Genomic DNA, 27,046 nt, shown 5'->3' with positions numbered 1-27,046 from the left:
GAATCATTTTGAAGAGAAAAAGGCTTTCATTTCTGGCGTCATCAACTGCTCCAATCAATGGAGCCGTTTGGACGAGTCTACGACATCAATGCTCTGCAGCCGAAAAAATCTCTAGTAATGATTTCTCCCCGTGTGAGGGAGCGTCACTCGCCCAACAATCAGGTGAGAACTCTCATCATTTAGTTGAATATTTTATTGTAATTTATCTGAAATGTGTTTATCAGCTCATGTTTGGATCCGCTCTAGTTGATGAATGAGCTTCATTTATAAGTTTGTTTCTTTGATTATTAATCACTTTTCTCTTCCATGTCATCTTCCTGCTTGAGGATGTTTCTCTCATGCTTCACCAGGTGTAAGCAAACTGGAATCTGTGAGTCCTGAGTTGGACTTTTGGATTTTTATACTTTTAATTTTTGCATTTTGTTGAAACCAGAAGTAAGATTGACTCTGGTGTGATGCATCTTTTGTCGAGTTACATTTGAAGATTGAATATAAGTGTGATGTTTGTAATATTTTTAACAGTTTAAAAAGTCTATGTCATAATAACGTAATAATAATAATAATAATAACTTTATATATATATAGCACCTTTAAAAACACAGGTTTACAAAGTGCTTTGACAAACAACAAAAACAAGAACAAACTAAACCAAACGCAGAAGAACAGAAACAACAGCAAGAACAAACAAATGCAAAATACTAAAAATAATTAAATACAATTCAACAGAAAAGAACCCAAAGTGCTCGATACACAACAGACATATATAACCCGACCATCACAAGAACCATCATAAGAACCATCACAAGAACCATCATAAGAACCATCATAAGAATATATGTATATGCATATATGTAATTTCACTCTTGTTATTAACAATAAGGTTTATACCACAAGAAGTATTTAAAGCTGTTGTTGAGTCACCACAGTTCATGAATGAGCACAAACACAGGCATGAAACGTGGACAGCCTTCCATTAAATCAAGAAAGTGTTCTGGCTGTAACTGACTAATGACATAAAATAATCCACACAGTCAGTAAAGCAGCTGTCATGTTCTCTGACATAAGGGATTTGAACTTCCCTATTACCCAAATCATGCAATGCTAACATGTGTCTATGCATATTATACATGAACGTATCTGTGATCTATGTTCGTATTCTCGTCATTTTCTGTCGTACTGTAGTACAGAAGACTTTTATAATTAGACGTCTCAATGTTTGTTTCTCACAGTGAAACCAGGGGGTCAAGGTGGGCCTTTTTTCTTCAGTATTTTCGTTCTATTTCTTGTTCTGTTCTCTGTACATACAGTTTGTGTATTTCTATGTCTTCATGGTTTCCATCTTCTTTTTACTCACATAAACAGTTCGTCTTGGTAACCGTGTAACAACAATATCAATTGGATGACAAATAAAAATGTTTGTACTTCTGAATTCTTTTTGGTATCGAGGCTGAAAAACATTCTGTGTCGCTAAACCCTAACTTACCGTGCCGAGACATTGGTTGTGAAGCTGGCACAGTCGTTAGCGTAGGCGAGCTTGGTGGTGCCGGTGATGTCTTCCCACTGGGCCGGAGCAGTGCCTCCTGGGAAACAGACGAGACGAAAGAAAACTGCGTCAGCAAAGCTCTGATAGAGGTCACCTCAAGTCGACAGCGTGCAAGAAGACATCAAACTTTAAAATCTTTTAATGTCAATCCTTCCTCATCATAGAAAGTAAACAACTCAGCTCTCCTGAACACACACACACACACACACACACACACACACACACACACACACACACCCTCCTACCTATGACAGAGCAGAGCAGGCGCAGACTGGTGGTGTCGCCCTCTCCAGAGTCTCGGGGACTCTCCTTCCAGGACGGGGGCAGAGGTATACGCAGCCCGATGGGCCGGTGGAACTTGCGCCGTCGAGGCTCCACGGTGACCACGGGGCTAAAGTTAGCCTGGTTACCCAGCAGCTTAGCAACCAGCTCATCTGGAACTGGCTGAGCCTGAAGATTCAAGTAAATGGTGGAGTGGTGGGAGGGGGGGGTAACACAAGCACGGGTTTCATGATGTGGTAGAAAAAAAGTGAAATTAGACAAAAGAGGGAAACAAATGAACAGGGGAGATTAGATAACGATGTTGGGATGGCAGGTGATGGGAGGTGGATGATGGTACCAGACGGCAAACGAAGAGGGACAAATGAAAGATGAAGAGAGAGAAAGAGTACACGATGAATAAAGTACCTTAACACCAGGAGGCTGTAGGACTTAGTAACTCTCTTTATTGTAAAATATAACAATGTGTGTTAACAGGAAGCGTTTACAATCATTAGTACAGAAGTGTTTCAAAAAGGCACCGTGGCTTACGCATCACTAAAGCACATTGGAGTTAAAATAATATCTTCCTAAGGTTATAAAATAGTTCACATAGATTTGTATAAAGAGATCTGAAATGTCTATTTGACTCATAATTAGTTACATTCAACTTCTCTCTGCTAAAACGTTACTGCATGTTGTTGCAGCATTGTTAGTTTACTCATCGATTCATTACTCTAAACATCTCTTTCAAAAAGAAGCAGAAGGTCCGGTTTGGTTTACTCTGGCAGGAGTTTTTAAGTCTCCACAAGATGCCTAAAACTCATTAGATGCTTCAAATCATAATCAATGTCATCACAGTCTAGTACTGGAAGAAAATCGTGCCAGAAGAGTAAAATCTACAGGGTAAAAAAAAAAAGACAAACAAAACCAAACGTGCACAAAGGGTAAATGTAACCTCTCAAACATGCCAAAACGTGCATTTATAACAAAAGATACCCACTACAAAGAACAATGACAAAAGAAAAGATAACATTTAATGTCTTTTTTTAAAGAAACCCTGTCACCTGGAACACCAGGACTGAAGTCCACAGAGATTGTACAGTATGTTCATTGCTTAAAGGTGACATATTCTCCTCCTTTTCATCAAGTTTAAATTAGTCTCAAATCTCCCCAAAACATGTGAAGTTTCTTGTTCTAGATCCACTCTGCTCCTGTATTTGATCCAGCCTTTAAACCCCTCTATTTGCTGCTGATTTTGTCCTGTATGTGTAAAAGTGTGTGATGAAAAACCTCCTTCTTCTGAAGCCTTTTAATAGTCAGTATTTTCGCTCACTGTGGATCTTTGCAGTGGAAAATGTAAAGAAAGTTGATTTCTGCTGTCGCTGTTAATCAGTTTAAACCCCCCAGCGGCATTTAAGGCCATTCAAAATAACTTTATTTAAATGTCAGTCGTCTTCCTGATGCTCTTGTTTGCATCACTATTCAGATACAAACTCCTCACAGGAGCTTTAAAGCATTTATTCAGAGCATCATGATATCCAAACAGTTAGGGAATATGTGTGTTTATCATCCAAACAGTGTTTCCTCTCAAGCGTAAGAATGCACAATATTTCTTTTTAAGTTGTGTTTGCTGTCGTCAGTACTCTCGTTACTTGATTTTTTTTTAAAATAAACATAATACAGGTCGGCAAAACAAGAAAGAAATTTCCCATGACAATATCATATCAGCACTGCATGAGCAGTCCAGCCATATTGAAGATGCAAAGTGCATGCATTGTGTGAAATGCAAAAAAGGTCCTTTAAGAATATCAAGCAAACTAAACAAGCAGCAGAAAACTAAACGTGGAAAAACTGGTTCAAGTGCTGATATGATCGGGTGTCCATGATCAAATACATCCATCATGCACAGGCATTAACGATTCTGTCTTTCTTCTCCTTCCTTCTCATCATCGTCCCATCTCACCTGCAGCCCCAGGCGGACTCGTTTGGTGACTGCCGTCTCGGGAAACGTGGCCTGGACCAACGGCACCAGTTTACTTGTCAGCGAGCCGCCCTCTGGTCCAATCAGGTCGCTCTCCTGCTGGACTCGTGACACGACGGCAAAGTAAAGGGGGAAGTCGGTGGAGATGATGCGACGGATTCTCTTCTTCCCGAGCTCCTCTTGACTTTCCAACTCTGAGGAGACGAGAGAAGAAGGTCATGAGGTGAAAAAGAAAACAGAGACATGTTGGACCATCCGCCTGAGACGAAAGCATTTCAATCCTCACCCTCATCCATCCCGTTGAGGATTGTTTCTAGCACCTCGTCGCCGTAGCGATTGCGATGTTCTTTCCAGACTGAGCCGTTCTCGCTCCTCAGCACCACAAGCTCCCGGTCACCTCGACCGAGAGCGGCAAAGTGAGGGATCTCCACGATAACCGGCCTGCCACACAAAACACACATTGTACATACATGTTACTCATGTTCAATATGCAATATTTTATTTTTTTCTTTGTATATCATGTGTGTTGTTTACGCTTCTATTTTATCCCTTTGTCTTTCATTTGCTGTTTGTTATATTTTTTATCTTGTCTGTTGCTGATGGGCTGAATGTCACCAACAAAATTTAGTGGAATGCATACAATGATGATAAAGTATCTTATCTGGGGCACCGATAGCCTAACGGTTATGTTGCGTGCCCCATGTATAGAGGCTATAGTCCTCATTGTAGCAGCTGTTGGGTTGAATCCGACCGATGTCCTTTGCTGCATTTCCTCCCAACTCTCTCCTCCCAACACTTCCTGTCTCTCTCCAGCTGTCTTATCTAATGAAGGCAAAAGGCCCCAAAAATAACTTTACAAGATAAAAAAATCAGGAAATGTAAAATTAAAAACATTAAAGTAGCCATGTTATGCACATTCCAAGTTTTATGTTTTCACTCTGTGTAAGCTCTAGAGTAGCTTTTCAGTATTTACAGATTACAAACTTTATTTATGTAACACAGGTGTCAGTTCAGCGTCTGACTGACACAGCTGATTTCAGGTACTGTCTCTTTAAGAGCCACCTCCCTTCAAGCTCACTTTCCTCTGATAGGCTGTCTCCGAACACTGGGAATGTGGGCGTGTCCTTGATTTGCTGTGCTTGGGGCACATGACCATATATAGAGTTCTGAGACTTTGTGATGTCATAAAATCTCCAACGTAGAGAAAACTGTGAAACGTGGTGTTAAGAGAAACCTTTCAGACTGAGCCCTGAAGACTGAGGGATTACTCAGACATGTTTACCTCCTTCTTTTAATCTTTGTCCAGGTTTAGTATTATAACGACATATGTACGTATGTCTAAAAATGTCTAAAAGCACACAACTCCCACTTTAAAGACTTTGGATATTTTATCACAGTTTTCCATCATTTTTGAAAAAAAAAAAAAAAATCTTGATGATCGTATTGACGGTTTCTTCCTCACCCCAAAAACTGCATTCCTGCTGGACCAAGGGAGATGATCCTGCTGGCCAGCCCCTCTCCCTCCACTAGCGGAGGGGGGCTGGTCAGCTTCTGCGGCTTCACCAGGCGGCAGGTGATGCGGGTGGGCGCCGCACAGGTCCGTGGAGGTATGATGACACGCAGACCGTTATGCCTGCTGCCTCGCATTGAGCCGCCACGAGCATCTACCATGAAACTGACCAGGAACCTGTTAAAGGACCAACACTGTGACGTTAGGGTGCCAGATCGCAGATAAAGCAAAGATTTACTGAGTTTTTTAAATATATATTTTGCTTTGCTGACCCCGTGTGGATGGGACTGGCGACTGGGCTGACGTTGTCTGAGGTCTCAGTCGCTGGGCTGCTGGGAATCAGCGAGTCATCGTCATACTCTTTGGGCAGTGGAAGAGGAGTGTGTTGCTGCACCAGACAAAAAGACAAACCGTTTATTTGAATCATAAAGGAAAATTAGATCTGATGGAATTTAGCATTTAGAATCAACCCCAAACAAAAATCTGTTGAAAGACGATAAAGTCTGTAACCAGTGAGTTATAACACTGCTCTTAATTTGACTCAGATATTCTTGCTGCTGGTGTGAATGTGTGTGTTGCAGGTGAAAATAGCTTTAAGATAACTCTGGTTCTTCACATCAAGCTGCAACATTAATGTTTAATGTTTAAACAATTAAAAAACATGATATAGACAGATCTTGGTTATGTGCAAACACGCAAACAATCTTTGATGTAAATATCTGCAGGAGATGTATTGTTTCCTTTTCACCACTCGGTGTTAAAAATATGAAAGTACAATGATCGGAAACGTTAATGTATTGCAATAAAAGTATTATAAAAAAACAAAAGTTTAATGAATGTGCATGGTCTATATACTGATTCTATTGTCAGTCTTTTGGAGAAGACAATGATAAAACATGATGCTTCTGTAAAAAGGCTTTTTGTGATTAGGCACGAAGGAGTTTTTATTGTCAGTGCTGTTGTGTTACACCGCTGTGAAATTTAAGTAATGGCAGTGTGTACATTTTTTTTGAAGTAAACATGATGTTATGATGGTCAATCCATCAGTTCACTCAAGTAATATTACTTGAGTCCTGCAGCCTGGGCTTGAAAACTACAAATTTATAACATTGTTTTTATACTGAAGGCACAAAATTACAACGACAGAGGCATCACATTTGAAGACGTTTGCTAACATCACTTCAGGGAGTTTAATAAATGACACTATTCAGGTGCATTATGGGGGTATAAATATGTTTTTAAGGAGTTTGAGATGCTTCCATGTAGAGACTAAAAGTCTGGTAATCCTGCCTTTAGTGCACAAACCTTTATTAAATATGTCTCGTGTACGTCCCCTTTTCGCTCACTGTGGATCTTTGCAGTGGAAAATGTAAAGAAAGTTGATTTCTGCCGTCGCTGTTAATCAGTTTAAACCCCCAGCGGCATTTAAGGCCATTCAAAATAACTTTATTTAAATGTCAGTCGTCTTCCTGATGCTCTTGTTTGCATCACTATTCAGATACAAACTCCTCACAGGAGCTTTAAAGCATTTATTCAGAGCATCATGATATCCAAACAGTTAGGGAATATGTGTGTTTATCATCCAAACAGTGTTTCCTCTCAAGCGTAAGAATGCACAATATTTCTTTTTAAGTTGTGTTTGCTGTCGTCAGTACTCTAGCTTTTTTAAATAAACATAATACAGGTCGGCAAAACAAGAAGGAAATCACTTCTCATATCAGCACTGCATGAGCAGTCCAGCTATATTGAAGATGCAACGTGCATGCTAGCTTTGATGTGGTGCAGTGAAGTACCTGATCCATCTCGTGTTCCTTCAGGATGACGGTCTCAGGAGAAACTCGGGGGATCCTTGGAATGGCTGGAGAGTAATTCCTATTGTTTTAAAGAACAAGAAACAAGTCAGATCGGAGAATTTCTCCTTACATCTCCTCCCAAGTGCTCATCCCTGGTGTGTAGTGAGTGTCTATGGTGCATGCCCATCTACCCATCCAACCTACAGTATGAGTGTGTGACTACCAGCTCGGCTTTTTCTCGCCTGCTTCCCCACCCAGCCCCCCTTACGCTGTGCCCAGCCCTCTCTCGTACTCCAGTGATTTCTTGGGGGAGAGGAAATCGTCATCATGGTCTTTCATGTCATCCATCTTCATGTACCTGGCCCCTTCGGTCCCCAAGAGCTCCTCTCCTTCAGAGAACAACATGCCAAAGAGAGCGAACAGACGGTGGTCAGTTGGTTGGTGAAACAGCACAAGAAGAGAAAAGAGAGAGAAAGAAAAAAGAACGAGATTGTTAACCAGAGGGGTTCAGGTGCCACGTGGTCGAGCAGGATTAAGGAGATGGCTCTGGGGTCAAGGGGGTTAGACTGATGAGATGAGACATTAGTGACATGGACATCCCTGCTGCTCATTAGTATATCCACTCACTTCTACACAACAAAGAAAAACTCGTAAAAGAAACGCATCACTGCATCAAACACTTGGTTCAGGATCACTAAACCTCAGAATCAGAGTCAGCTTTATTGGTCAGGTATGTATTGTTGAACTGTCTATGTACAAAAAGTTTAACATTAAAGATCAGCAATAAACACAAACTAAGCAAAGACTAATGTGCGCAAGACTAAACGAGACATTAGTGCAGTGTTTAAAATCGCAGAAGGATTTTAAAACATCACCTTTTAAATAATTTAAACTTTTAATGTTGATTAATCGCTTAATTTCAGTAGTTCCTACTTTGAAAGAAGACTCAATCTAAACCTAAAAAAAGTCACTTTTTGTCATGTCTGTGCACGTCTCATCTTTAGATACGGACGTCCAAGAAGAGAAGACACAGGCGGATAGCGCCCTCTGCTGGTTAAAAAAAGGCAGTGCAATATATATTTTTGTCAAATCGCTTTAAATTGTCCATATTTGTTTTTTTATGTACTGCGATGCATCGTTACATCCCTATTTATAACTCTAGTCTGGAGTTGGAGAAGTCGATTTAATTAGAGGCATTATGTTGTACACAGAGCAGCGTATTCTCGTCCCAGAAATGTGTTGTCTAACGAGGAATACATTTGGATACTAACCGCCTCACAGAGCGATACATGAACAGGAACACAGAACAGCATCAGCTCACTGAAACACGCACTCACTGACACAAGGACGAGCTGCACTCTACTGTGCATAAAAACGGGTACATCCCGATGCGAACAGAGGGTGGGATTTGTTTACTTACCCCCCAAAAACATGCGGTAGTTTTTCTAGAAATCCACCAGGAAAAAAGAGCAGCGTTCCCTGTGTGTATTAAACTGTGAGTGTATCAGCACAGCTTGTGAGAGTGGGCGTCTGTATGCGGTCCAGAGCCGGTGTGATGTGGTGGGTGTCATTACACCATGTTTGACTGCGTGCACACACTTCCCAAAGGTTCACACGAGGCTCAGCCCATGTCTTATATGATCTCTGTGTTGTGTGCTGCGTCGTGTGTGTGTGTGTGTGTGTGTGTGTGTGTGTGTGTGTGTGAGTGCATGAGATAACCTGACAGTATTATTTTGACCGTTCCGGATACGAGATGTGTCTTTAAGAGTGCGACTCAGCAACTCTCTATATTTAGAACAACGGTGACAATCTGTCAGTTGAATTATCAGGAGGCTAAAAATATCAAGACATAAAGTCCTGGAGCATCACTGTTAGTGAAGTTAAGTTCAGGCTTTAGAAGTTAGTCAACATGCAAAGAGAGATTCTTCTCTTTCAGCCACTAGGGGGCAGCAAAAACAAGCTGTGATTACTTAGTGTTACTTACTGTTAGCAAACCATTCACTTGCAAGGTTGTCAGAATATCTGATACTACGATACTGTTTGAATACAGTGTGTTTTAAAACGAAACAAGCCTCATTATTGTAATGAAAGGTGGCACAAAAGCTTCAAAAAAAACTAACAGATCTTCATTCAAATTTTAACCCAAAGCTGCCACGAGCAAAGAGAGAGAGCAGCGGTAGTCCATTTAAAAACACAGATCAGTACATACTGAGATGTATGTGCTGCTGTGATAAAAACGTCATGTAAATTATCGCTCGTTCGGTCGATTCAAGTTCGTTTTTGAGTGTTTCACTCCCACGATTCCCCGCCAGCTTCGACGTCTTCTTTTGTTATTGTTTTGATCGAGAGCCCCCCCTGGTGCGTTTAAGTCTGTATTCACTTTCCTTTAAACTCAGTTTTTCTGTGTCCACTCCCTCCTGAGGGAATCTTTGGCTCTTTAGCTGCTCTGTGCAACACTAAGCACAACAGCTTGTTAACAGCTTTATCCGTTTACTGTTTGCTTCTCTGAGTCTATATGCTGTAAACATTTACGACTAAAAAGCAAAGAGTGTAGTGAGACTGAGCCAACAAAAAGTCCAGAAACATTAGCTAAGAGTTGAGTTAACTCTCTGTATAGAGCCGGAGGTTAATGCAGAGCTGGGTGATAACTCTGTGGGCTCTTCACTACGAGTCACTCCTCTCTGATACAAGCAGTCAAGTGAACCGATGTTCATGCAAACGTTTGGATTTCAGCCACTTTAACATCAACTTCAAACCATCGTTCTCTTAAGTCTGGCTCACACTGCGGGATAATCGGGCCGATTTGAGCTCCGATTCTTCCTTCCCGACAATCGCAGGGTCGCACCCGACTCGAGGCTGCTCGGACCCGATTATCTGTTCAGATGATCTCGTAGTGTGAGCGGTACAAAGATCCAATCTTAACGTCCCCGATCTGCCCGGCGATCGTCGGGGGACGCCCCGATTTATTTCAAACATGTTTGATATTTAGAATTTAAAATCTCAACGTTTACGTCATGAAAGGGTCCGGCAGAAGTTGTGTGTGACTACTAGGGGTGCAGAAATGCAAAATGTTCTCTAATCGATTACTCTTCCCGTTGTTAAAGCGAGTACTCGAGTAATCGTTTTGTAGTTCTTTTTTTTTCTGTGATTCTTTTCCCCCACGGGAGGCTCCGCCCCCAACTATGACGCGATGACGACTGTATCTATTGATTAATTTGAATCTTCGGGATTTTAATAATTGTTAGTAAGATGCCTTTGTATTAACATTCAAATATCACATTTCTTACTTCAACAGACAACAAACCTCAAATAAAACTTCACACAGACGTGTTATGACCGTTTTAACACTTCATTATAATTAAGAGCAGTGAGTGTGGCGAGCGGACGTGCAGACATCAGTGCGCTAAAGTTCCAAAATATAGGAAAACATGGTGTTATGCTGCTCTGTCCTGGATGATCAAACGTCATTGGTTTAGTGGAGTAAAGCGGTAATCGCAAAGTGAAAGTCCTTCTTTTTCTGTGGACTAAAAAGATAATTTGAACTGAACTGTCGTAGATCATATTGGATATTTCGTTTGTTTGGGACTTTTTGTTCATTGTGAATTCATAAAGGGGTAAATTAAAGGGATATTTTTGTTAGGGTAGCAGCGTACGGATCAACAACGGACGCGTTTCAGCACAGAGCCTTTATCAGCGCTTTGTTTGTCATCTATTTTCTTTCCGCGCTCGTGCTCCTTTTTTTCTGTTTTGAATTAGGCTTATCCTAGAACCCACAATGCAACAAGAAACATTTACAAAAATGTGGACTCGGGTACCCGAGTACTCCTTTGCACCCCTAGTGACTACAATATAATCACGACAGACAAGGAAGGACTGTAGTCATGGCGACCAGCGGCAGGACGCAACACAGCGTTTTTTGTTTTTTTACTTTTCTGTACAGATCATCAGTGCAGCACTTTTCTGAAAGATATCTACGACTGTATCAACTTTTCTATATCCTACAACAACTTCCACTTCCTTCTCTTTCACCAACCGCCGTGCGTTAGAGTTTTCAAATGAAACTTTATTAACAACTGTCAACGCTCCGTCCTGATTTCAGTCGTACAGTGTGAGCTGACATGACACCCCGACTTTTATACAATCGGGGGAAAAATCGCACAGTGTGAGCCAGACTTTAGACTTGTTAGCAACCGACCTCTCAGCCACTAAATCACCTCAAATGGAACACAAGACGGCTACAAATGATGTGTTACATGACTGACATATATGGAAGGACACTGAAATGCAGACGACTGTGGACACACGTTTTAAAAGCGATGATCTGAAAAGACAGCACTTCTCCACGTTGAACTAGTTAAGCTCACGGAGCTGCTTTTTAAATGATTTTATACAAAGATTTAAATCTGATGTGCTATTAGTAATGATGGGTGATCTGTAAGTGTCACCATAAGGACTGCTGTCGTCACATGGAGGAGAAAAGAGAGAGTGTTACTGAAGGGACATTTGAAGGTCACAGACATGGGTGCTATGGGTGCATGCCAATGAGAGACCAGAGCCACCATCACAGTGAGCGCCACCACAGAGGGAGCAGGAGCGAGAGGTAAAGACTGAGAGGGTGAGCTTGAAATGGAGCCAGACAATATATAACACCGACCTATGAATGCCGCACAAAGAAAGAAAGAGACATTCATACCTAATGTTAGCTGTGCAATCCCTAAAAAAAGGGCAAAAAGCAAAAAATAGTATTGGAGTAAATGAATATTAACTATACGACCAGCTCAAACAGCATAAAGTCAACCTGGTAAAAAATATATATTTAGATTACAACTGAGTCAATTAAGTGTTGTTTCCTGCAAGTTCATGTGATTTATAACACGAGGTGTCTCTACCTTCATCCTCAGACACGTCCAAGATCTCATCCACTGTTTCTGGAAAACTCATGCGATGTTTCTCTGTGGTCGTCTGCAGGAACACGGGGAACAACCAGTTTAAGACAGATTAGTAAAGGCATGACATCTGAGAGTAAGTAGTATTTTTAAGTGCTCGTCTGGAGGGCTAAGTCGTGTTTCAAAACTTCTCACCATGGACACCGTCTCCTCAGTGACGAGCTTTAGGACGTCGATCACAGAGATGTAGCCCAACCTCTTAGCGATGGCCAGGGCTGAAGTACCATTCTGTCAGAAAGAGAGGGTCGATTCAATCAGATCCAATCAGATGATGGTAACACATTAGCCCTTTTCACACATGCACAAAACTCCTAAAAGTTTCCTGAAACTTTCACAATGGCCACACAAAAAGGCCTTTTCTCACCAGCCTCTCAAAGTCTACTGGGGTCAGCTGGTATGTGAATGCAGCGTCTTTTTAACAACATTTCCATCTTCCTGAGACCCTCCCTCCATCTGACAGGGAAAATCTCAGGAAGATTCCAGGGGCAGGCTGTGCTGAACTATTCTGTAAAGGTTCAGGAGTGCATGTGTGAAAAGGGCTTCTTTGAGGAGGAAAAGTTTGTGTTCATGCTCACAGTTGTCGTCTCGTTGGGCTGAGCGCCGTGCTTCAGCAGCAGTGTCACGATGTCAGTGTGTCCCTGCTGGGCCGCCTGGTGCAGAGGAGTGTAGCCGAGCTGAAAGAGACAAGAAGATGTGTCTCATCATCATCATCATTTATTAAAGCCTTATTAATCAGGTTTCTCTTATTTACAATGATGTCGTTACTCCCAATTTCCAAATAGTCTGTGCACGCAGCGGTCTATCAGCGCTGTTCGCTCCAACTCTCCGGTCAATTTCAAAATATAACAAAAATATACAAATATATTCAAATGGAGCAAAACCGTGGCGGTGACGGTATGCAGCGTGCACAGACTCAAGCAGTTAGGTGAGGTGATTTATTTTGAGATAATAACTTTGATTTGTCCAAGAAAGATGAGCGTGTTGATCTTGAAAAGAGTGTTGTACATGAGCAATAAAGAGTCAAGATTTTCAGAGTCCAGAGTGAACAAGCCGGACATCCTTCAAGAGATTTATAGATATAAAGATAAAAGAGTTCATCCTCCCCACTCAGTTACACAGAACACAATGAAGGGAGTTCTGGTTATAAATCTAACAGCAGAGTGATTGAGTGAGTTGACACCAAGTTAAAGGTGAATATTGTGACTTTAATTTAAAGTGTTACTGTCTCTTTAATGAGAGTTATTTCCCTTCTCGAGAGGAAATACTCAAATTGAAATATTTTCTTACTGGACAGTCGTTCCAACTATGAGAGGAGAAATGTCCTGATCCCACCAATCATTATATAAAGAGGTTTTTAACATCCTACAGCTGGGAGAACCCTGAAATAGAATCAGCTCTTGTTTTAAGGTGTAATGTGCTGTAATGGTACTTCCTGCTGAATGAGTCAGTGGCAGCAGACGCACTGTTACTGCATGACTCACACTTTGAATGATTCTGTTGTAATTTGATCTCAAACCAGAGGGAGGCACTCACCCTTGTTTTGCTGTTGACGTTGGCCTGTTGCTGCAGGAGGAACTTCACCATCTTAATGTTGCCATAGTGACACGCTACATGGAGGGGGGTGTAACCCATCTGATGGTGAGAGAGGAAAAGTTAAAAAAAAAAAAAAATCACAGCAGCAGCACAATTGATGTGTCTTAATGATTTTTTAATCTGAGAGCATTAGATTTTTGGATTTGGTCCTCTTTGGAGTTGAATGGTTCATGAACAGACTAGTTCATAAAAAAAACATGTAGGTCTCTGTTTTATAAAGAAATCATCGTTATCTTCTCATTTTTAATATGACAAATATTAGTTTAAAAGTGCAAAAGACCTCCAACTAATCCTACAATGTTAAAGCTCCAACCATAATCACAGAGGGGCTAATTCAGCTCTATATTGACCTTTAGGTATGCTGTCGTATTGACCACATGAATTTAACCTTAACTTCTATAATCCATAATAATCTGGTGCTACTCCAGCTCGGTAGCTGCTCTACAGCCGGTCCAAGCAGTAGATGTCTCAGGAATCTTGATCCCTCAAGGCTCAGCCATGTCTTTGATGGTAACATAACCCTCTGCTATGAGATCATCAGGCTATTTATGCTACTGTACTTAGACACTATTTGTTAAGACTCATGTCACAAGTACTTCCTAGATGCTCTTAAAGGTCACATGTTATTCAAAACACACGTCACCATGTTTTACAAACACTAATATGTGTCTCTAGTCTGCAGACAAATCCCTAATTATGAGAGAAGTCCATCCTCTCTGTCTTTTTCCTGATCCTCTTTCAGAAAATGTGTGCTCAAACAGGCCGTTTGGAGATTTTCCCTCCATGACATCACAAAGGGCAGTAGCCCCTCCCCCAGGTGGGTGACACTCCCACAGCTAGGTGTTTGTTCTGCCCTCTGAGTCTGCTTTCTCACCGTAAACAATAGGACATGGAGCGAGAAAGCACCGAGTACACCCGAGTCCTTCCAGAGAGGGGGCGTGGTCAGACACAGCTCATTTACATATTTAAAGGTACAGACACAGAAACAGCCTGTTCTGAGCAGGGCTGAAATAGAGGGGTTTATAGACATGATCAAATACAGGATCAGAGTGGATTTAGAACAAGAAACTTCACACACATGTTTTGAGGAGCTCTGAGACTTATTTAAACTGGTTGAAAAGGAGGAGAATATGTGACCTTTAAGATATTTTTACATGGGTTGAGAAAACTTTAACTTCATTAGTTTGACATTAGGCTGAAGAGGTCTTACCCTCGTGGCTGCGTATACTGAAGCCCCTTGCTTCACCAAGATATCTGCAATGCCAACATGACCCTCCTGAGCGACCAGATGCAGTGGGGTTAATCCGCTCTGGAGAGAAAACATTCATCAGAAGACATAAGAAGCAGAAAAACAAAAACAGAGTCTTACATTTTCTTAATTAGGGACATAAAAATCCCTCCAATCTCGACCATTCATTGATTAATCATTAGTGTGTTTCTTACCTTGTTTCCAAGGTTGACGTTGGCCTGTTTGGCGATGAGGAGGGAGACCATGTCTGGCCTTCCTTCCTGTGAGGCCAGGTGGAGAGGGGTGACCCCCTGCAGTGACTCAGCATTGGCTGAAGCTCCATACTGCAGCAGGCTGTTAGCCACCTCCACCTGGTTCTGCTTGGATGCTATGTGGAGGGCAGTGTAGCCATTCTGAAACACAAGCGAAGGTAATGGTTTGTAAAATCATGTTTATGTGCTTATGTCAGCCTGCTAGAATTCATTTAGACTTTTATGTTTATTTATTTTTATTGTTGCTTACCCTGGCTGCACTATGTGGGGACCCTCCTTTGCTAACAAGCAAGTTAACAACGTCCAGGTTGTTGTGATGCACGGCAACATGCAGCGGAGTCAAACCATTCTGAAACAACAAATGTAAAAAATTAGACTGTTGTAGATCTGATTAAACTTCAGAGTCAGACATTTTGTGTTTTTCTTACCTTCCCAGAAGCATTAGGGTTAGCTCCTCTCTCCAACAACAGCTCTGCTACGTCCACTTTGCCGTACTTTGAGGCCACGTGGAGCGGAGTAAAGCCTTTCTACAGAGGCGCACAGGAAAGGTGTATACAACATTAGGTTGGGGAACGATACAGGCAAGTGTTGAATAAGTTAAGTTAAGGTTAAGGAGGCCGGCTGTACCTTGGTCATCTTGGTCTGCTGGGCCTCCATGTCCAGGAGGATGCGTACAGTTTGAACATGACCTTCCCGGGCGGCGATGTGTAGGGGCGAGTGGCCTGCTGTGGTGGTGGAGTTAGGGTTGGCTTTCTGCTCCAGCAGCAGCTTCACCAGCTCCTTGTGGCCCATACGAGCAGCACAATGCAGAGGGGTTTGATCATCCTGTCCAGGGGGGGAGGGGGGGGGGGGGGGGTTAGCGGATAGTTAATAATTGAACACGTTTTTTTGTGACTAAATTCTCAAATTTAATTTCTCAGCTTCACCACTATCATCTCAGGTTTGCATATGAAAAGCGACACGAGGCTGTTGTATACTAGAATCATAAATATCACGTTTCAGGAGTTTCACGGATTTCTGTCACGGGTCTGAACGATTTTCAGATGGCCACAAAAAAAAGAGGAAATGTTTTAAATATGACTTTTCAACTCATTAGCTAACCACGACTGTAACTGTGTATTTTAACAGCACTATATATCACAATGCATTTTTACAATAATATCCCATCCTGATATTAAGAGTGTAGCCTTTGACGAGGAAAATTGCCAAACATTGTCTATGGCCAGTCAGTTTTCAAGGGGGGGTGTGCCACCTTTTACCACTCTTACTGTTTGTATCTGCGCCTGGATAAACCTGAACTCCTTTATTATTTAGGAAGTGCTTAAAGAAGATCAAATTCTCTAATAAAAAAGCTGCATTTCCACACACGTATTTGTTTAATATGTCAACACTAAACTGATTTCAGAGTGAAAGTTTGCACAAAACTTGAGTAACAATATTCTAAAAAGCCTGGACTAACATTTGCACAGCAGATCTCCATGGCGACCACATGCACTACTCTAACACTACCCTGCTTCTCACTGTGACTCTGAACAGGAGTTTAATGTCAGTAAGTTTATTTCACACCATGAGGACAAGTTTTCATCTGCCGCTCACATGCGATTGTAACCGTTTGGGGTGTTATGTATGAACCACGAAATGACTGAGTACATTAATCATTATCTAACGAGAGGAATGGTTACGCAAGAGTACAATCTTTACCTTTGCCTTCGCGTCTACAGGTGACGCGTTCTGCAGTAAGAACTCTGCAACTTCAAGGTGTCCTGCCCGAGACGCCATATGAAGAGGAGTCTCCACTTTCTACTCGTGCACAGGAAGACAAATCCCACACTCAGACTGAACAGTATTACACCAACAAACATTATTACTACAGAGACTAAGAGGTGATTTCAGAAAGAAACTCACCACATTGGAGGCGCTGGGAGAAGCTCCTTTCTGCAGCAGGATCTTCACAATGTTGAGATGCCCCATGAATGATGCCACATGTAAGGGAGTCAGGCCCGACTGTTTCAGAAGAGGAGAAGGATCGTATAAAGTTTGAATAATATTCACATCCAGATTAACTATGAACCCTTTCTTTCTGACTCCTCACCTCAGTCACAGCCTCTATAGATGCAGAGTGTTTAAGCAGCAGATCCATCACACGCATGTGGTTCTTTTTACAAGCGATGTGCAGAGGAGTAAAACCATTCTGTGAAAACAAAAGGAAAGGGTTTTCAGCGCTACAAAGATTGTAACTCTGCCCGGACATTAACTGACTGTGTCTGTGCATGAGACTGACCAGTGCCCGAGAGTTGGGTTTGCCCCCTTTGTCCAGCAGAACTTTGGCCATGCGGTGGTGGCCGCAGTGCGCTGCCACATGCAGAGGGGTAAGATGGTCCATTGTGATATCATCAATCTCGGCGTTGTACTGCAGAAGCTGCTTGACGCAGTCCATGTGGTCGCCCTGTGCTGACATGTGGATTGGAGACAGGCCATTCTGCAAAATGGAAAAAGAAAAAGGAGGAGACGTGGTTATTCTCTCATCCCTTTGCTGAACAGGAAGACAAATGTTTAGAAGTAAACAAAAAGCACAAGACAGAGGAAGCAGCAGGAGTGGAATTCATTGCTGTTTTTAACTAATAATTCTTATGATTATGTACTTGATAAAAGTCACAGATTTATACTCATTACCAAAAAAAAGTAATTCTTTAATTAAGTTTTTCAGTTTTAAGAGATATGAGATGGATTTTCTTTGCTTGATCTTAGCTGGATCACCTTGGTTTTGGCCTGGATGGGGGCTCCGTGGTCCAGCAGGATCTCTATAATCCTGACATGGCCGTTTCTGGCTGCACAGTGCAGAGGAGTCAGCTCGTCCTGTGAAGAGGGGACGGTTACTGAGTTAGCTAATGATGCATCAAATTAGAAACAGAGAAACAATAGGATAGATATCTGCCGCACCTTGGTCTTGGCGTCTATCTGAGCCCCTCTGTCCAGCAGAAGTCGGACCATGATCACATTACCCCGTCTGGCCGCAATGTGCAGAGGAGTGATACCGTTCTGCAGAGACACACAGATGCATGTTGGACAGGCACACACTCAGCTATGACAACGATTAACCTTCAACAGCGCTAATCGAGCCCCTACCTTTGGGGTGAAGTTGACATTGGCTCCTCTATTGAGCAGCAGCTGAGCTACGTTCAAGTTTTCATAGTGTGCAGCAATATGGAGGGGTGTGAATCCAGTCTGCAGGGACACGAGGGGGAAAGCTTGTCACTCTCATCACCACTGCATGTTTCAAACACACCAAACAGAGACACACCTGCAGCCAATCACACACTCACGCATACCTTGCTGAGTACGTCAGGATTGGGGTCATTCTGCAGAAGCACCGCGGCTGTGCGTGTGTCGTCGTTGCGTGCAGCGATGTGCAGCGCGGGGAGGCGGACCTTCCCTTTGGTGCCGTAGTTGATGAGCAGGGCTACGACGTTCTCGTGTCCCTGCTGAAGAGCCACCGCGAGAGGAGTGAATCCGTCCTGAAACACACAGGACAGGGTTAGAAAAACTGTCTGATGACTCATGGAGAGAAAATGAGGAGAGAGAGGAGGAAGGCTTATGAGAGCGAAACAGAACGTAAACACAGAGTGTGGATCAGCAGGGAGGGGATTGAGGAGCTTCTCTCAGTCCTTCAGTACCTCAGTTGGAATGCTTTGATTGGCTCCGTTCTCCAGAAGAAACTTCACAACCTCTAGATGGTTTTCTTGTGCAGCCATGTAGAGTGGAGTGAAACCCTTCTGTCTCAGAAAGACGTCCGGCAGACACACACATACACACATACACACAGCAGACGAGGAGACACAAGCACAACAACAGAAAGATAGGAAGACGTTCACAGGATGTACACAAAGAGGAAACACCAGCACACAGAAATATAGGAACAAATACACATAATGTTAACAGATGGAATTGCATTAGCTGCTACTGTACAATGGTTTCACAGTAAAGGTCAACAAAGCGTTTCCAGTGATCACCAGCAGTCTCACCTGAGACTGAGCGTTTACATTGGCCCCGTAGTTAACCAGCTCTGTGACCACCTGCTCCTGCCCCGCCAGGGCTGCAATGTGCAGGGCCGTGTTCCCTTTCTGATGTGACACACAGACAAAGAACATTAGTCATGTAAGAACAACGAACAATGTTGATAACGGACACAAAGACTGTAGGAAACATAAAGTATGTATTTTATGCATGTTAGGTTTCATATGTCTGCAGATATGTGACATTATTTTATTTACATGAAGACTTAGTGTGAGGGATATGATTGGCAATTGTTACAAATATGGAAGAGATACTTTTAACCTACCTCTCTACCTACCAATCTAAAACTAGAGACCAATAGTAATGCTTTTAAAGGAGCAATATGTTACTATCACACCTAGTGTTTAAAATGGATACTGCAGTCCAAAATCGACACATTGGCATTGTGCAGCCAGACTCTGAAGCTTCAGTGTTTATCCAGCTCTGCATGGGTCTGTAAACCTTTCTGTGTTCTAACCTCTCTCCATTTTTCAAAAAGCATCTCCAATATTGATCCTAGTTTGACGTTTCTGCTGGTGGGCGCTCTCCTTCTGTCCGTGTATTATTAGTCTACATTTGATCTCTCTCTTTGTCTCCTGAATATTTATTTCTCTTTATTTTATTGTTCTCATTAAAATTATTTTTCTCTGAAAAAGCCTTCTGTGGACAAGTGTTGAGAATTAGCATGTGTGCTAAAACACTCAAACAATGCATCTGGCTCGTCCGCTGTTAAATAAAATCTGTCTTTCTCAAAGTCAATTGGTGTTTTAATAAGAGCATCATATCAGCATGAGCATCTTAAACAAGAGTTCAAAAATGTATTTGGAGTTGGACTTTTTCTTGCTGAGAGTTAGAGAAGAAGACTGATACTTCTATCTGTATCCTATCTGTAACTAAAAACTGAGCCACGATGGATTTTGTAGATTTAGCTCAGTCAGAAGAAAAGTTAGCACAAATACAAATTTGAAATCTTTGACACACAGGTGTAACCTTTTAAAGAAAGTCATGCCCACTCTCTTTTCCTCATGTTTTCTGTATCGCTTCATCTTTTCTAACAGATAAAGAAAGAAAATATGTAGCTGCAGTAAAAGTTTAGTTGACGAGGTAACAAACTCCAGCGACTAACACCTCTAAAAGTCACCTCTCAATGCATTTTTATTCAAAGTTATCTTTTGGGCCTTTTTGCCTTCACTAGAATAGACAGCCGAAGAGAGACAGGAAACACTGAGAGGAGAGAGTGGGGGGGGGGGGGGGGGGGGGGGGGGGGGATGACGTGCAGCACAGAGTCGAGGTCAGATTTGAACCCACGGCTGCTGCGATGAGGACTATGGCCTCGGGACATGGGGCGCACAACATCATCTCGATACATTTGAACATTAATTTGTTTCATCTGGGCTACAGAAAAGAGGTGAGACTTTCTTATTGCACACTCGGTAAGGAAGCCAATAAGAGTGCTTAAAACACTACTCATTGGTATAGATGTGGGGTATTTAAGGGTGATTGTTTGAAGGGTAACATGAAGAGTTTTACCTTCGTGGTGGTCTCCAGTACGATGCCGTTGTGGAGTAGCTCCAGCACCATTTTAACGTGGCCTTCTTTGGAGGCCAGGTGCAGCCCGTTCAGCCCGTTCTGAGTGAGAGAGCAGAGCAGACCTCATACTGAAGGGTCCTCAACACTCTATGAACACACTGTGAATACTTCATCGTAACCTCACATGGATACACAAACACACATCGGGCATGCAAACTGCATCGTTTTTCTTCACAGTGAGACTCCGGAAGCAAAGCAGGCAAATACTTACACTGGACACACCACACATGCAGAACTCTCAAGAGCGGTCATTAGCAAAAAACAATGTCTACAGGAATGAAAATCAGGGTGAAAAACATTTCATGTGATTAATGATGGTGAGGGAAGAAGGAGGAGGAGGAGGAGGAGGAGGAGGAGGAGGGGGACGGGAGGGGGATGGCAGGCCGCTGGTCTCGTGGCTGGGAAGAATACGAGCCGTGTGGGATAGGTCTGACCTCACACAGCCTTCCTTCAGCCGCACAGGACATGTGAGGTTGGACCTTTCCCACACCACTGATATTATTCCTCTGAGTGAGGAGACCACAGCACACCATCACTCTACTGCAGACAGAGGAGAGAGGACGAAAAATAATATGCATGTGTGTGTGTGTGTGTATAGGGAAACTATACACGTATAGGAGGAGGTGGAGCAGTTTGTTAGATCGAGGAGGATAAAGGAGGAGGAGGAAAAACAACAACAATGGGAGGGCAGGCACCTGTACAGTACAAACTCCCATCAGACTGTACACACAGTCACACACCTCTCTGCTCTCTCAGCACTGTGGTGAGGGAGAGAAGTGCAAAGTGATAATCCACAACTCTCTGTTACATTGCATTGAATGTGTCTGAATGATAAATGTGATAAAGATTTTAAGATAAATAAGAGGCTGCAGTCTTCAGTAACATCAAAGTGTGTGTGTGTGTGTGTGTGTGTGTGTGTGTGTGTTAACTTTGCTGCCATCTAGTGGTAGCTGTAACACAGATAGCGTTACTTGACTGAAAGCAGCACACACACTGTCGACTGCACCAGTTTTCAGAAGATTTTCTTTTTCTAAAAACAAAGGAGTGGCAGTAGAAAGATGCTGCCACATATCAGGGCTTGATGTGCAAACAGTGCAAAAAGTGATGTGTGAGTAAAAGTTATCAACTGCAATCAGAGTGTTGTAGATTATCACTTGAACTTTAGTACAATCAACACCCAACATTGAAGGTAACACGATTAGAAATAATGAATATCACAGTAAGAACATTTAATGATAATCTCATGATATTCAGAAGAATCTCATCACAAGCTCTTGCTATCAGACTGTGTTTTTTGCAGGTAGTTATTTTTTTGTTTCCATGTGGAGGGACTCCTCGTCACCATTAAGGAGTTTGCCAGAAACGTCCTCTGTACAGTGTCACTTTGCGTTAATAGATGTGTTGTTGTGTGGGGGTTTGTTATGGGGCCCTGAAATGAGCCTCATAGAAACCCTGACAGAAGCATAACCAGCTATAATTACAAAATGTTGAGGGCAGCAAAAGTGAATAGAGGGGAAACCATGACTAAGTTAGATTAATGAGGCGGAGGAATCTCTCTCTCTCTCTCTCTCTCTCGCTCTCTTAACGGTCACAATATTTTGGCCCAACTTTGAGTAGCCCGTGGGCAGCAGACGGAGCACACTAATGCTGCCTCTTCCTGGACACTTTGGGAACAGGCGTCAGCGTAAAGGAGGCAGGATGGAGGAGACGGGGCGAAGGAGAAGCCCCCCTGCACCATTTATCGTCCTCCCAGGAGACCCCTCTACTCTCCACCTGTCACCTTCAGCGGCTGATTTACAGTCTACCTGAGCATGCACGTACAGTTTGATGCATCACTGAAGAATAGGCACAAAAACAGCACAGTGATCAAGTCAGGCACGGCATGCACACACTGGACACATTGATGATCAGATCACATTTTGTAACAAGACTTTTACTTTCAATTCAAACTGCGGGGTAATCTGGGAGTTGCAACGGTTGAATAATTTCTCTTTCGCTGCGAGCTTGATCGCACTTTCCTGTTTTTTTAATTCAAACTCTGCTGGTTTTTATTTGAATGAGAGGAAGGTAGCACACCAACCTCCTGAGTTTTAAATGAATCAGTGAAGGAGAAGGTAAGTGAGGAGATAAAGTAGGTAAGGACAGATGGCAAGATGTGACTGTGGTCCTTCAGTGGTAGGAATTGTACTTTTACACTGCATGTAATACATGACTCACAATACAGCAATGCTGTGATATATTGCAAGACAATCATATAATGATGCATCCCAACATCTAATTAACTGAAGAATATAAAATGAGTTTATGTATTTATTCACTGCAATTTGGTTTAAATTTAAAGGAGGAATGTGCAACATGTTACACATAAATCCAGCAGGAATCAAGTCTATCCTGTGTAAATGTTTCTCTGAGTCATGACTGTCTACAGTGAGGGAGAAGCTCGAGTCCCGCTGGCTGTGTTGTTGTCAGAGCCGTGTTTACATCATGTTGACATGGACGGGACGGTTCTGCATATAAAGCTGTTTTAGTTAAGGACTAGAGAGAAGAAGAAGAACATACTCACTGATTATTTGGATGTCATGTAAGTGTGTTTAGATCTCAGTCATTCTGTGTTAATGTATGTGCAATGTGAAGCTACGAGCTAACAGAAGTGTGCTAACATTAGCATGCTAACACAACAATGCAGGACGCAGGTGATTACAGCTCAAGCAAAGGATAATTTTGTCCGCTGCTTGCTCTTAATGGTGTTTAATTATTGTGCGTTCTAACTCATAACTCCTCCATGTAAATGCGAGTGTAGAGGGGTTGGAGGTGAGTCTCTGGAGGAGAGCGGAGGTGTGTCTCTGGAGGAGAGCGGAGGCGTGGCCAAACAGCAGTTTGTTTTGTTCTGATGCTGGTGCTAAACGGCGACATCTACTGGATCAAAAAGTCACACATTCCTCCTTTAACCTCATATGACGCTTCGTCCTTTTACTTATTTTCACCGCTGTCTGATATTGTCCCGCTGTCGTTCACGTTACCTTCATTCATGTCAGACAGTCAGAAGCACCAACGTGACGAGTCGTGAAGTCGTGTAGCGGCGAGTCAAATTGGAAGGGAAATCTGTTTATTTGTTTTTTATGATTATTATTACTTTTAAAAATTAATATTAAATGATTTTAGACAACGTTATATTGCAGTATCGACATCTGTCCCACCTCTATTTATAAACACTTCAATATGTCACTGCAGCTCAGTGAAACTGGAGTCCATTGTTGCAAATAAGCAATCCTGTCTGATGTGAATTAAAGACTATTATATGTAAATCGTTTGTTGTTAGATGAGCTTGCCAATCGGAAGCTACCACATTCACCGGGGACCGTCGAGCTCTCCCACCTGATTGGCTGTATTGATATCGATGCCATTTTTGATATGGTCCAGGGCCTTGTCCAGGTTGCCAGACCGGGCCGCTCGGAGAAAACTGTTGCCAGCATCTGCCTGCAAGCGGAACAGATAGAGGAAGAGAGAGAGGAGGGGGGATAAGGGGGTAAAAGAGGAAGTGAGAGAGACACATAAAGTGGAGAGGGAAAATGGAGAGGGAGACAGAGATCGGTTAATATTTGTTTTTATAAGGATTTTAAAACGTTCTGTAGTATTGACCCAGTTTTCCTCTCATGTCATGTCACTCCGCCCCGTGAGATTTTTGGACGGTGCAGTTTGAAAATGACTTTCTGCGACTTGATTCTGATGTGTGGCAGGTGAAGAAGTGGAGCTCACACACACACTCTCTCCTCTGAATGTGAACTGTCCTCCTGGCTCAATTAAACCCCCTAAACACACGTCCACAAGTCCATCCACCGCTCTGTTCTCAGGTGATAAGGCAAGTGTGATTACACCGACAGCTACTGGAGTGTCTGCTGTAGCGAGCAGACTGTTGGCTCTTTGTCCCGGCTGAGTTTGTGTGTGTCAATGAAAGAGAGAGAGAGAGACACAAGGTGAATGGAGATAGGAGAGAGAGAGAGAGAGAGAGAGAGAGAGAGAGAGAGAGAGAGAGAGAGAGAGAGAGAGAGAGAGACACAAGGTGAATGGAGATAGGAGAGAGAGAGAGAGAGAGAGAGAGAGAGAGAGAGAGAGAGGGTTTGGTGTGTGTCCTGGCTCACGGGCCGGCGGCACATGGCCCCGTTGAGTGTTTTTGTCTGTGTTTTGTTTGTGTCTGAGGGCTTCATGCCTCTCCCATGAAGACAAGGGTGCTGCTGAAACAGGATCACTCATGCGGCACAGGGGGGGGGGGGGGGGGGGAAGCAAGGGAGAGGAGAGGAGGCGAAGCAGGAGCGACCGAGGGAGAACCACAGGGAGAAACTCGACTGCGGCAAACCCTGCACTTTTTCATCACATTTACATAATCTCCTCTCTCTCTCTTTCCCCCTTGCCCGTTCCCCTCCCTCCATCCAAACCTGCTATCTCAACATGCTGCTCGTGTTTTCACAAGAATGCAGAGAATGAATTCATGTAACAAAACTCATACGCCAAGCAATTTCTGATCTGAAAGAAAACACAAATTGCTCACATCAAACACGACAAAGAAAAAAGCTTTTTTTTTCTCTTTTCAAGCCAACAACACGCTGCGTTCAGCTGTGTCGTCTCTCTCTCTCGTTGTTGACCGGGGGGTGTTCTGTCTTCTCTTTGACAGAGATCGAGTAGAGTTAAGAGCAGAGAGGATCCACATGCCTGAAGTAGAGGCATAGCAACAAATGACACAACACACCCTCAGCGTGACACCAGCATGTGCAAAGACAGAGGTCATTTAAAAGGGGGGGGGGGGGGGGACTCACAGGAAGACCAGGATCTGACTGTCTGAGATTCCTTTGATTCAGAATCAGAGATGAAATCGATGCATTGGCAAAACGTCTTCTTCTCGGATGAATTCTTTACGCAGTACCCTGAGTTTCAGCTTCTCGCCTCTGAGTCATTCTCTCTTCTTCTTTTTTTTCTAGCTTTTGGTCACAGACAATTAAGAGGCATATTCCTCTTCAGTAAAAGGCCCACTCACACAAACATGCTGACAGGCAACACATTAGACATCCCCAAACAAACAAGTAAAAATGCATTCAACTCCCTGGAGGTATCGAAAGCTAAAAAACGTTTTCATATGATATTAGCAGAGCAGCACTAAGAGAAGGAAAAGTATAAAACAGAATTTCAAACTGAACCGAACTTTTACATTTACTCACAGTTTCTGAGCCGTCTCTATAAGCCGTGTTCATCTTCTCCCACAGACTCACTCTCTCTCTTTAAAGAACAAGAAAACAAACTTTCTCTCTCTGACCCCTGCAGAAGAACAAACTGACCCCCGGTGCATCTGCCATCCTTCCACAGACACACGCCAAACACACCTGTCACTGGAAAAACCACGACCTCAAACACAACACTGGATGGTGCTTTCAATGCAAAACATTGAAAGCCCTTTTTTAAACGTGTTGTTTTGTTATATTTTTGGGGCATTTTGCCTTTATTAGACGGGACAGCTGAAGAGAGTCAGGAAGTGTTGGGAGGAGAGAGCGGGGGATGACGTGCAGCAAAGGGCCGAGGTCGGACGTGAACACACAGACGCCGAGACGAGGACTACAGCCTCTGTACATGGGACGCATGACATAACCGCTAGGCCATCCGGCGCCCCTGAAAGCCCTCATTATATTTAAAATAGCTCAAAGATAACATATCAAACTTTCTCATGAAGATCACGGCCATCAAATACTGCTTCTGTGTTTTTATTATGACTGAATGAAGAGCGTCTTTAACGTCGTTATGTCAGAAACATTTGTCTTGAATTGTTGGTCCTCATCCTTACGTCAGTCAGACTCATCTTCTCTGAGATGTTCTCTTTATATCCAATCATGTTACTCACTTGTTGCCAGTTCACCGTATTAATAATAATGAAGTTTATTTAAGAAATACTTTATTCCCTCAATTCTTTTAAATCCCTTCTTAAAACGTACTTTTACAGACTTGCTTTTATGTGATGTCGTCTTCTTAATGTCTTTTCTTTCTGGTTTTACTATTTTTATCTTCTTTTACTTCTTACTGTCCTTTTATTTATGCTCTTATCTTAACTCCTCTTTTTTTTATCTTACTTAATTTGTGTATTTATATATACTTTTTATTAATATGATTTTTTTGATCCTTTAATCACTTGTTTCTATTTCTTTTTCTGCTCTTACCTTCTTATTGCTGTTCTCTTTTGATTTGATTTTATCTCTTTTAGTTTCTTACATCTTTTTAAATCTTTGGTTCCTCTTG

The 27,046-nt window shown here is 42.6% G+C and overlaps 2 protein-coding genes across 15 annotated transcripts in view; one reads left to right on the top strand and one right to left on the bottom strand.

Moving 5' to 3' along the window:
• The window catches only part of osbp2b (oxysterol binding protein 2b), a 337,585-nt gene that overhangs the window by 136,077 nt on the left and 174,462 nt on the right, over positions 1-27,046 (top strand). The window lies entirely within an intron of this gene.
• Positions 1-27,046, bottom strand: part of ank1a (ankyrin 1, erythrocytic a) — a 125,483-nt gene that overhangs the window by 27,000 nt on the left and 71,437 nt on the right. For 8 of the 11 annotated variants that reach the window (XM_061039204.1, XM_061039207.1, XM_061039198.1 and 5 more), the window contains 30 exons: positions 24,146-24,247; positions 20,711-20,809; positions 19,150-19,248; positions 18,802-18,900; positions 18,457-18,642; positions 18,254-18,352; positions 18,068-18,166; positions 17,885-17,983; positions 17,409-17,606; positions 17,220-17,318; positions 17,033-17,131; positions 16,829-16,927; positions 15,755-15,952; positions 15,556-15,654; positions 15,378-15,476; positions 15,071-15,268; positions 14,838-14,936; positions 13,568-13,666; positions 12,610-12,708; positions 12,170-12,262; positions 11,978-12,050; positions 11,782-11,802; positions 7,357-7,477; positions 7,089-7,167; positions 5,568-5,683; positions 5,248-5,472; positions 4,072-4,226; positions 3,768-3,979; positions 1,789-1,993; positions 1,484-1,580 (listed from right to left, as the gene is read on the bottom strand). In XM_061039204.1, the coding sequence (XP_060895187.1) occupies positions 1,484-1,580; positions 1,789-1,993; positions 3,768-3,979; positions 4,072-4,226; positions 5,248-5,472; positions 5,568-5,683; positions 7,089-7,167; positions 7,357-7,477; positions 11,782-11,802; positions 11,978-12,050; positions 12,170-12,262; positions 12,610-12,708; positions 13,568-13,666; positions 14,838-14,936; positions 15,071-15,268; positions 15,378-15,476; positions 15,556-15,654; positions 15,755-15,952; positions 16,829-16,927; positions 17,033-17,131; positions 17,220-17,318; positions 17,409-17,606; positions 17,885-17,983; positions 18,068-18,166; positions 18,254-18,352; positions 18,457-18,642; positions 18,802-18,900; positions 19,150-19,248; positions 20,711-20,809; positions 24,146-24,247 (3,665 nt within the window). The remainder of the gene's footprint in view (positions 1-1,483; positions 1,581-1,788; positions 1,994-3,767; positions 3,980-4,071; positions 4,227-5,247; positions 5,473-5,567; positions 5,684-7,088; positions 7,168-7,356; positions 7,478-11,781; positions 11,803-11,977; positions 12,051-12,169; positions 12,263-12,609; positions 12,709-13,567; positions 13,667-14,837; positions 14,937-15,070; positions 15,269-15,377; positions 15,477-15,555; positions 15,655-15,754; positions 15,953-16,828; positions 16,928-17,032; positions 17,132-17,219; positions 17,319-17,408; positions 17,607-17,884; positions 17,984-18,067; positions 18,167-18,253; positions 18,353-18,456; positions 18,643-18,801; positions 18,901-19,149; positions 19,249-20,710; positions 20,810-24,145; positions 24,248-27,046) is intronic. The other 3 variants (XM_061039200.1, XM_061039202.1, XM_061039199.1) reach the window with 3 other exon arrangements.

Source organism: Labrus mixtus, chromosome 5 (genome assembly GCF_963584025.1).
Source record: "Labrus mixtus chromosome 5, fLabMix1.1, whole genome shotgun sequence".
Lineage (NCBI taxonomy): Eukaryota > Metazoa > Chordata > Actinopteri > Labriformes > Labridae > Labrus > Labrus mixtus.
This window is presented reverse-complemented; position numbering and strand designations above follow the sequence as displayed.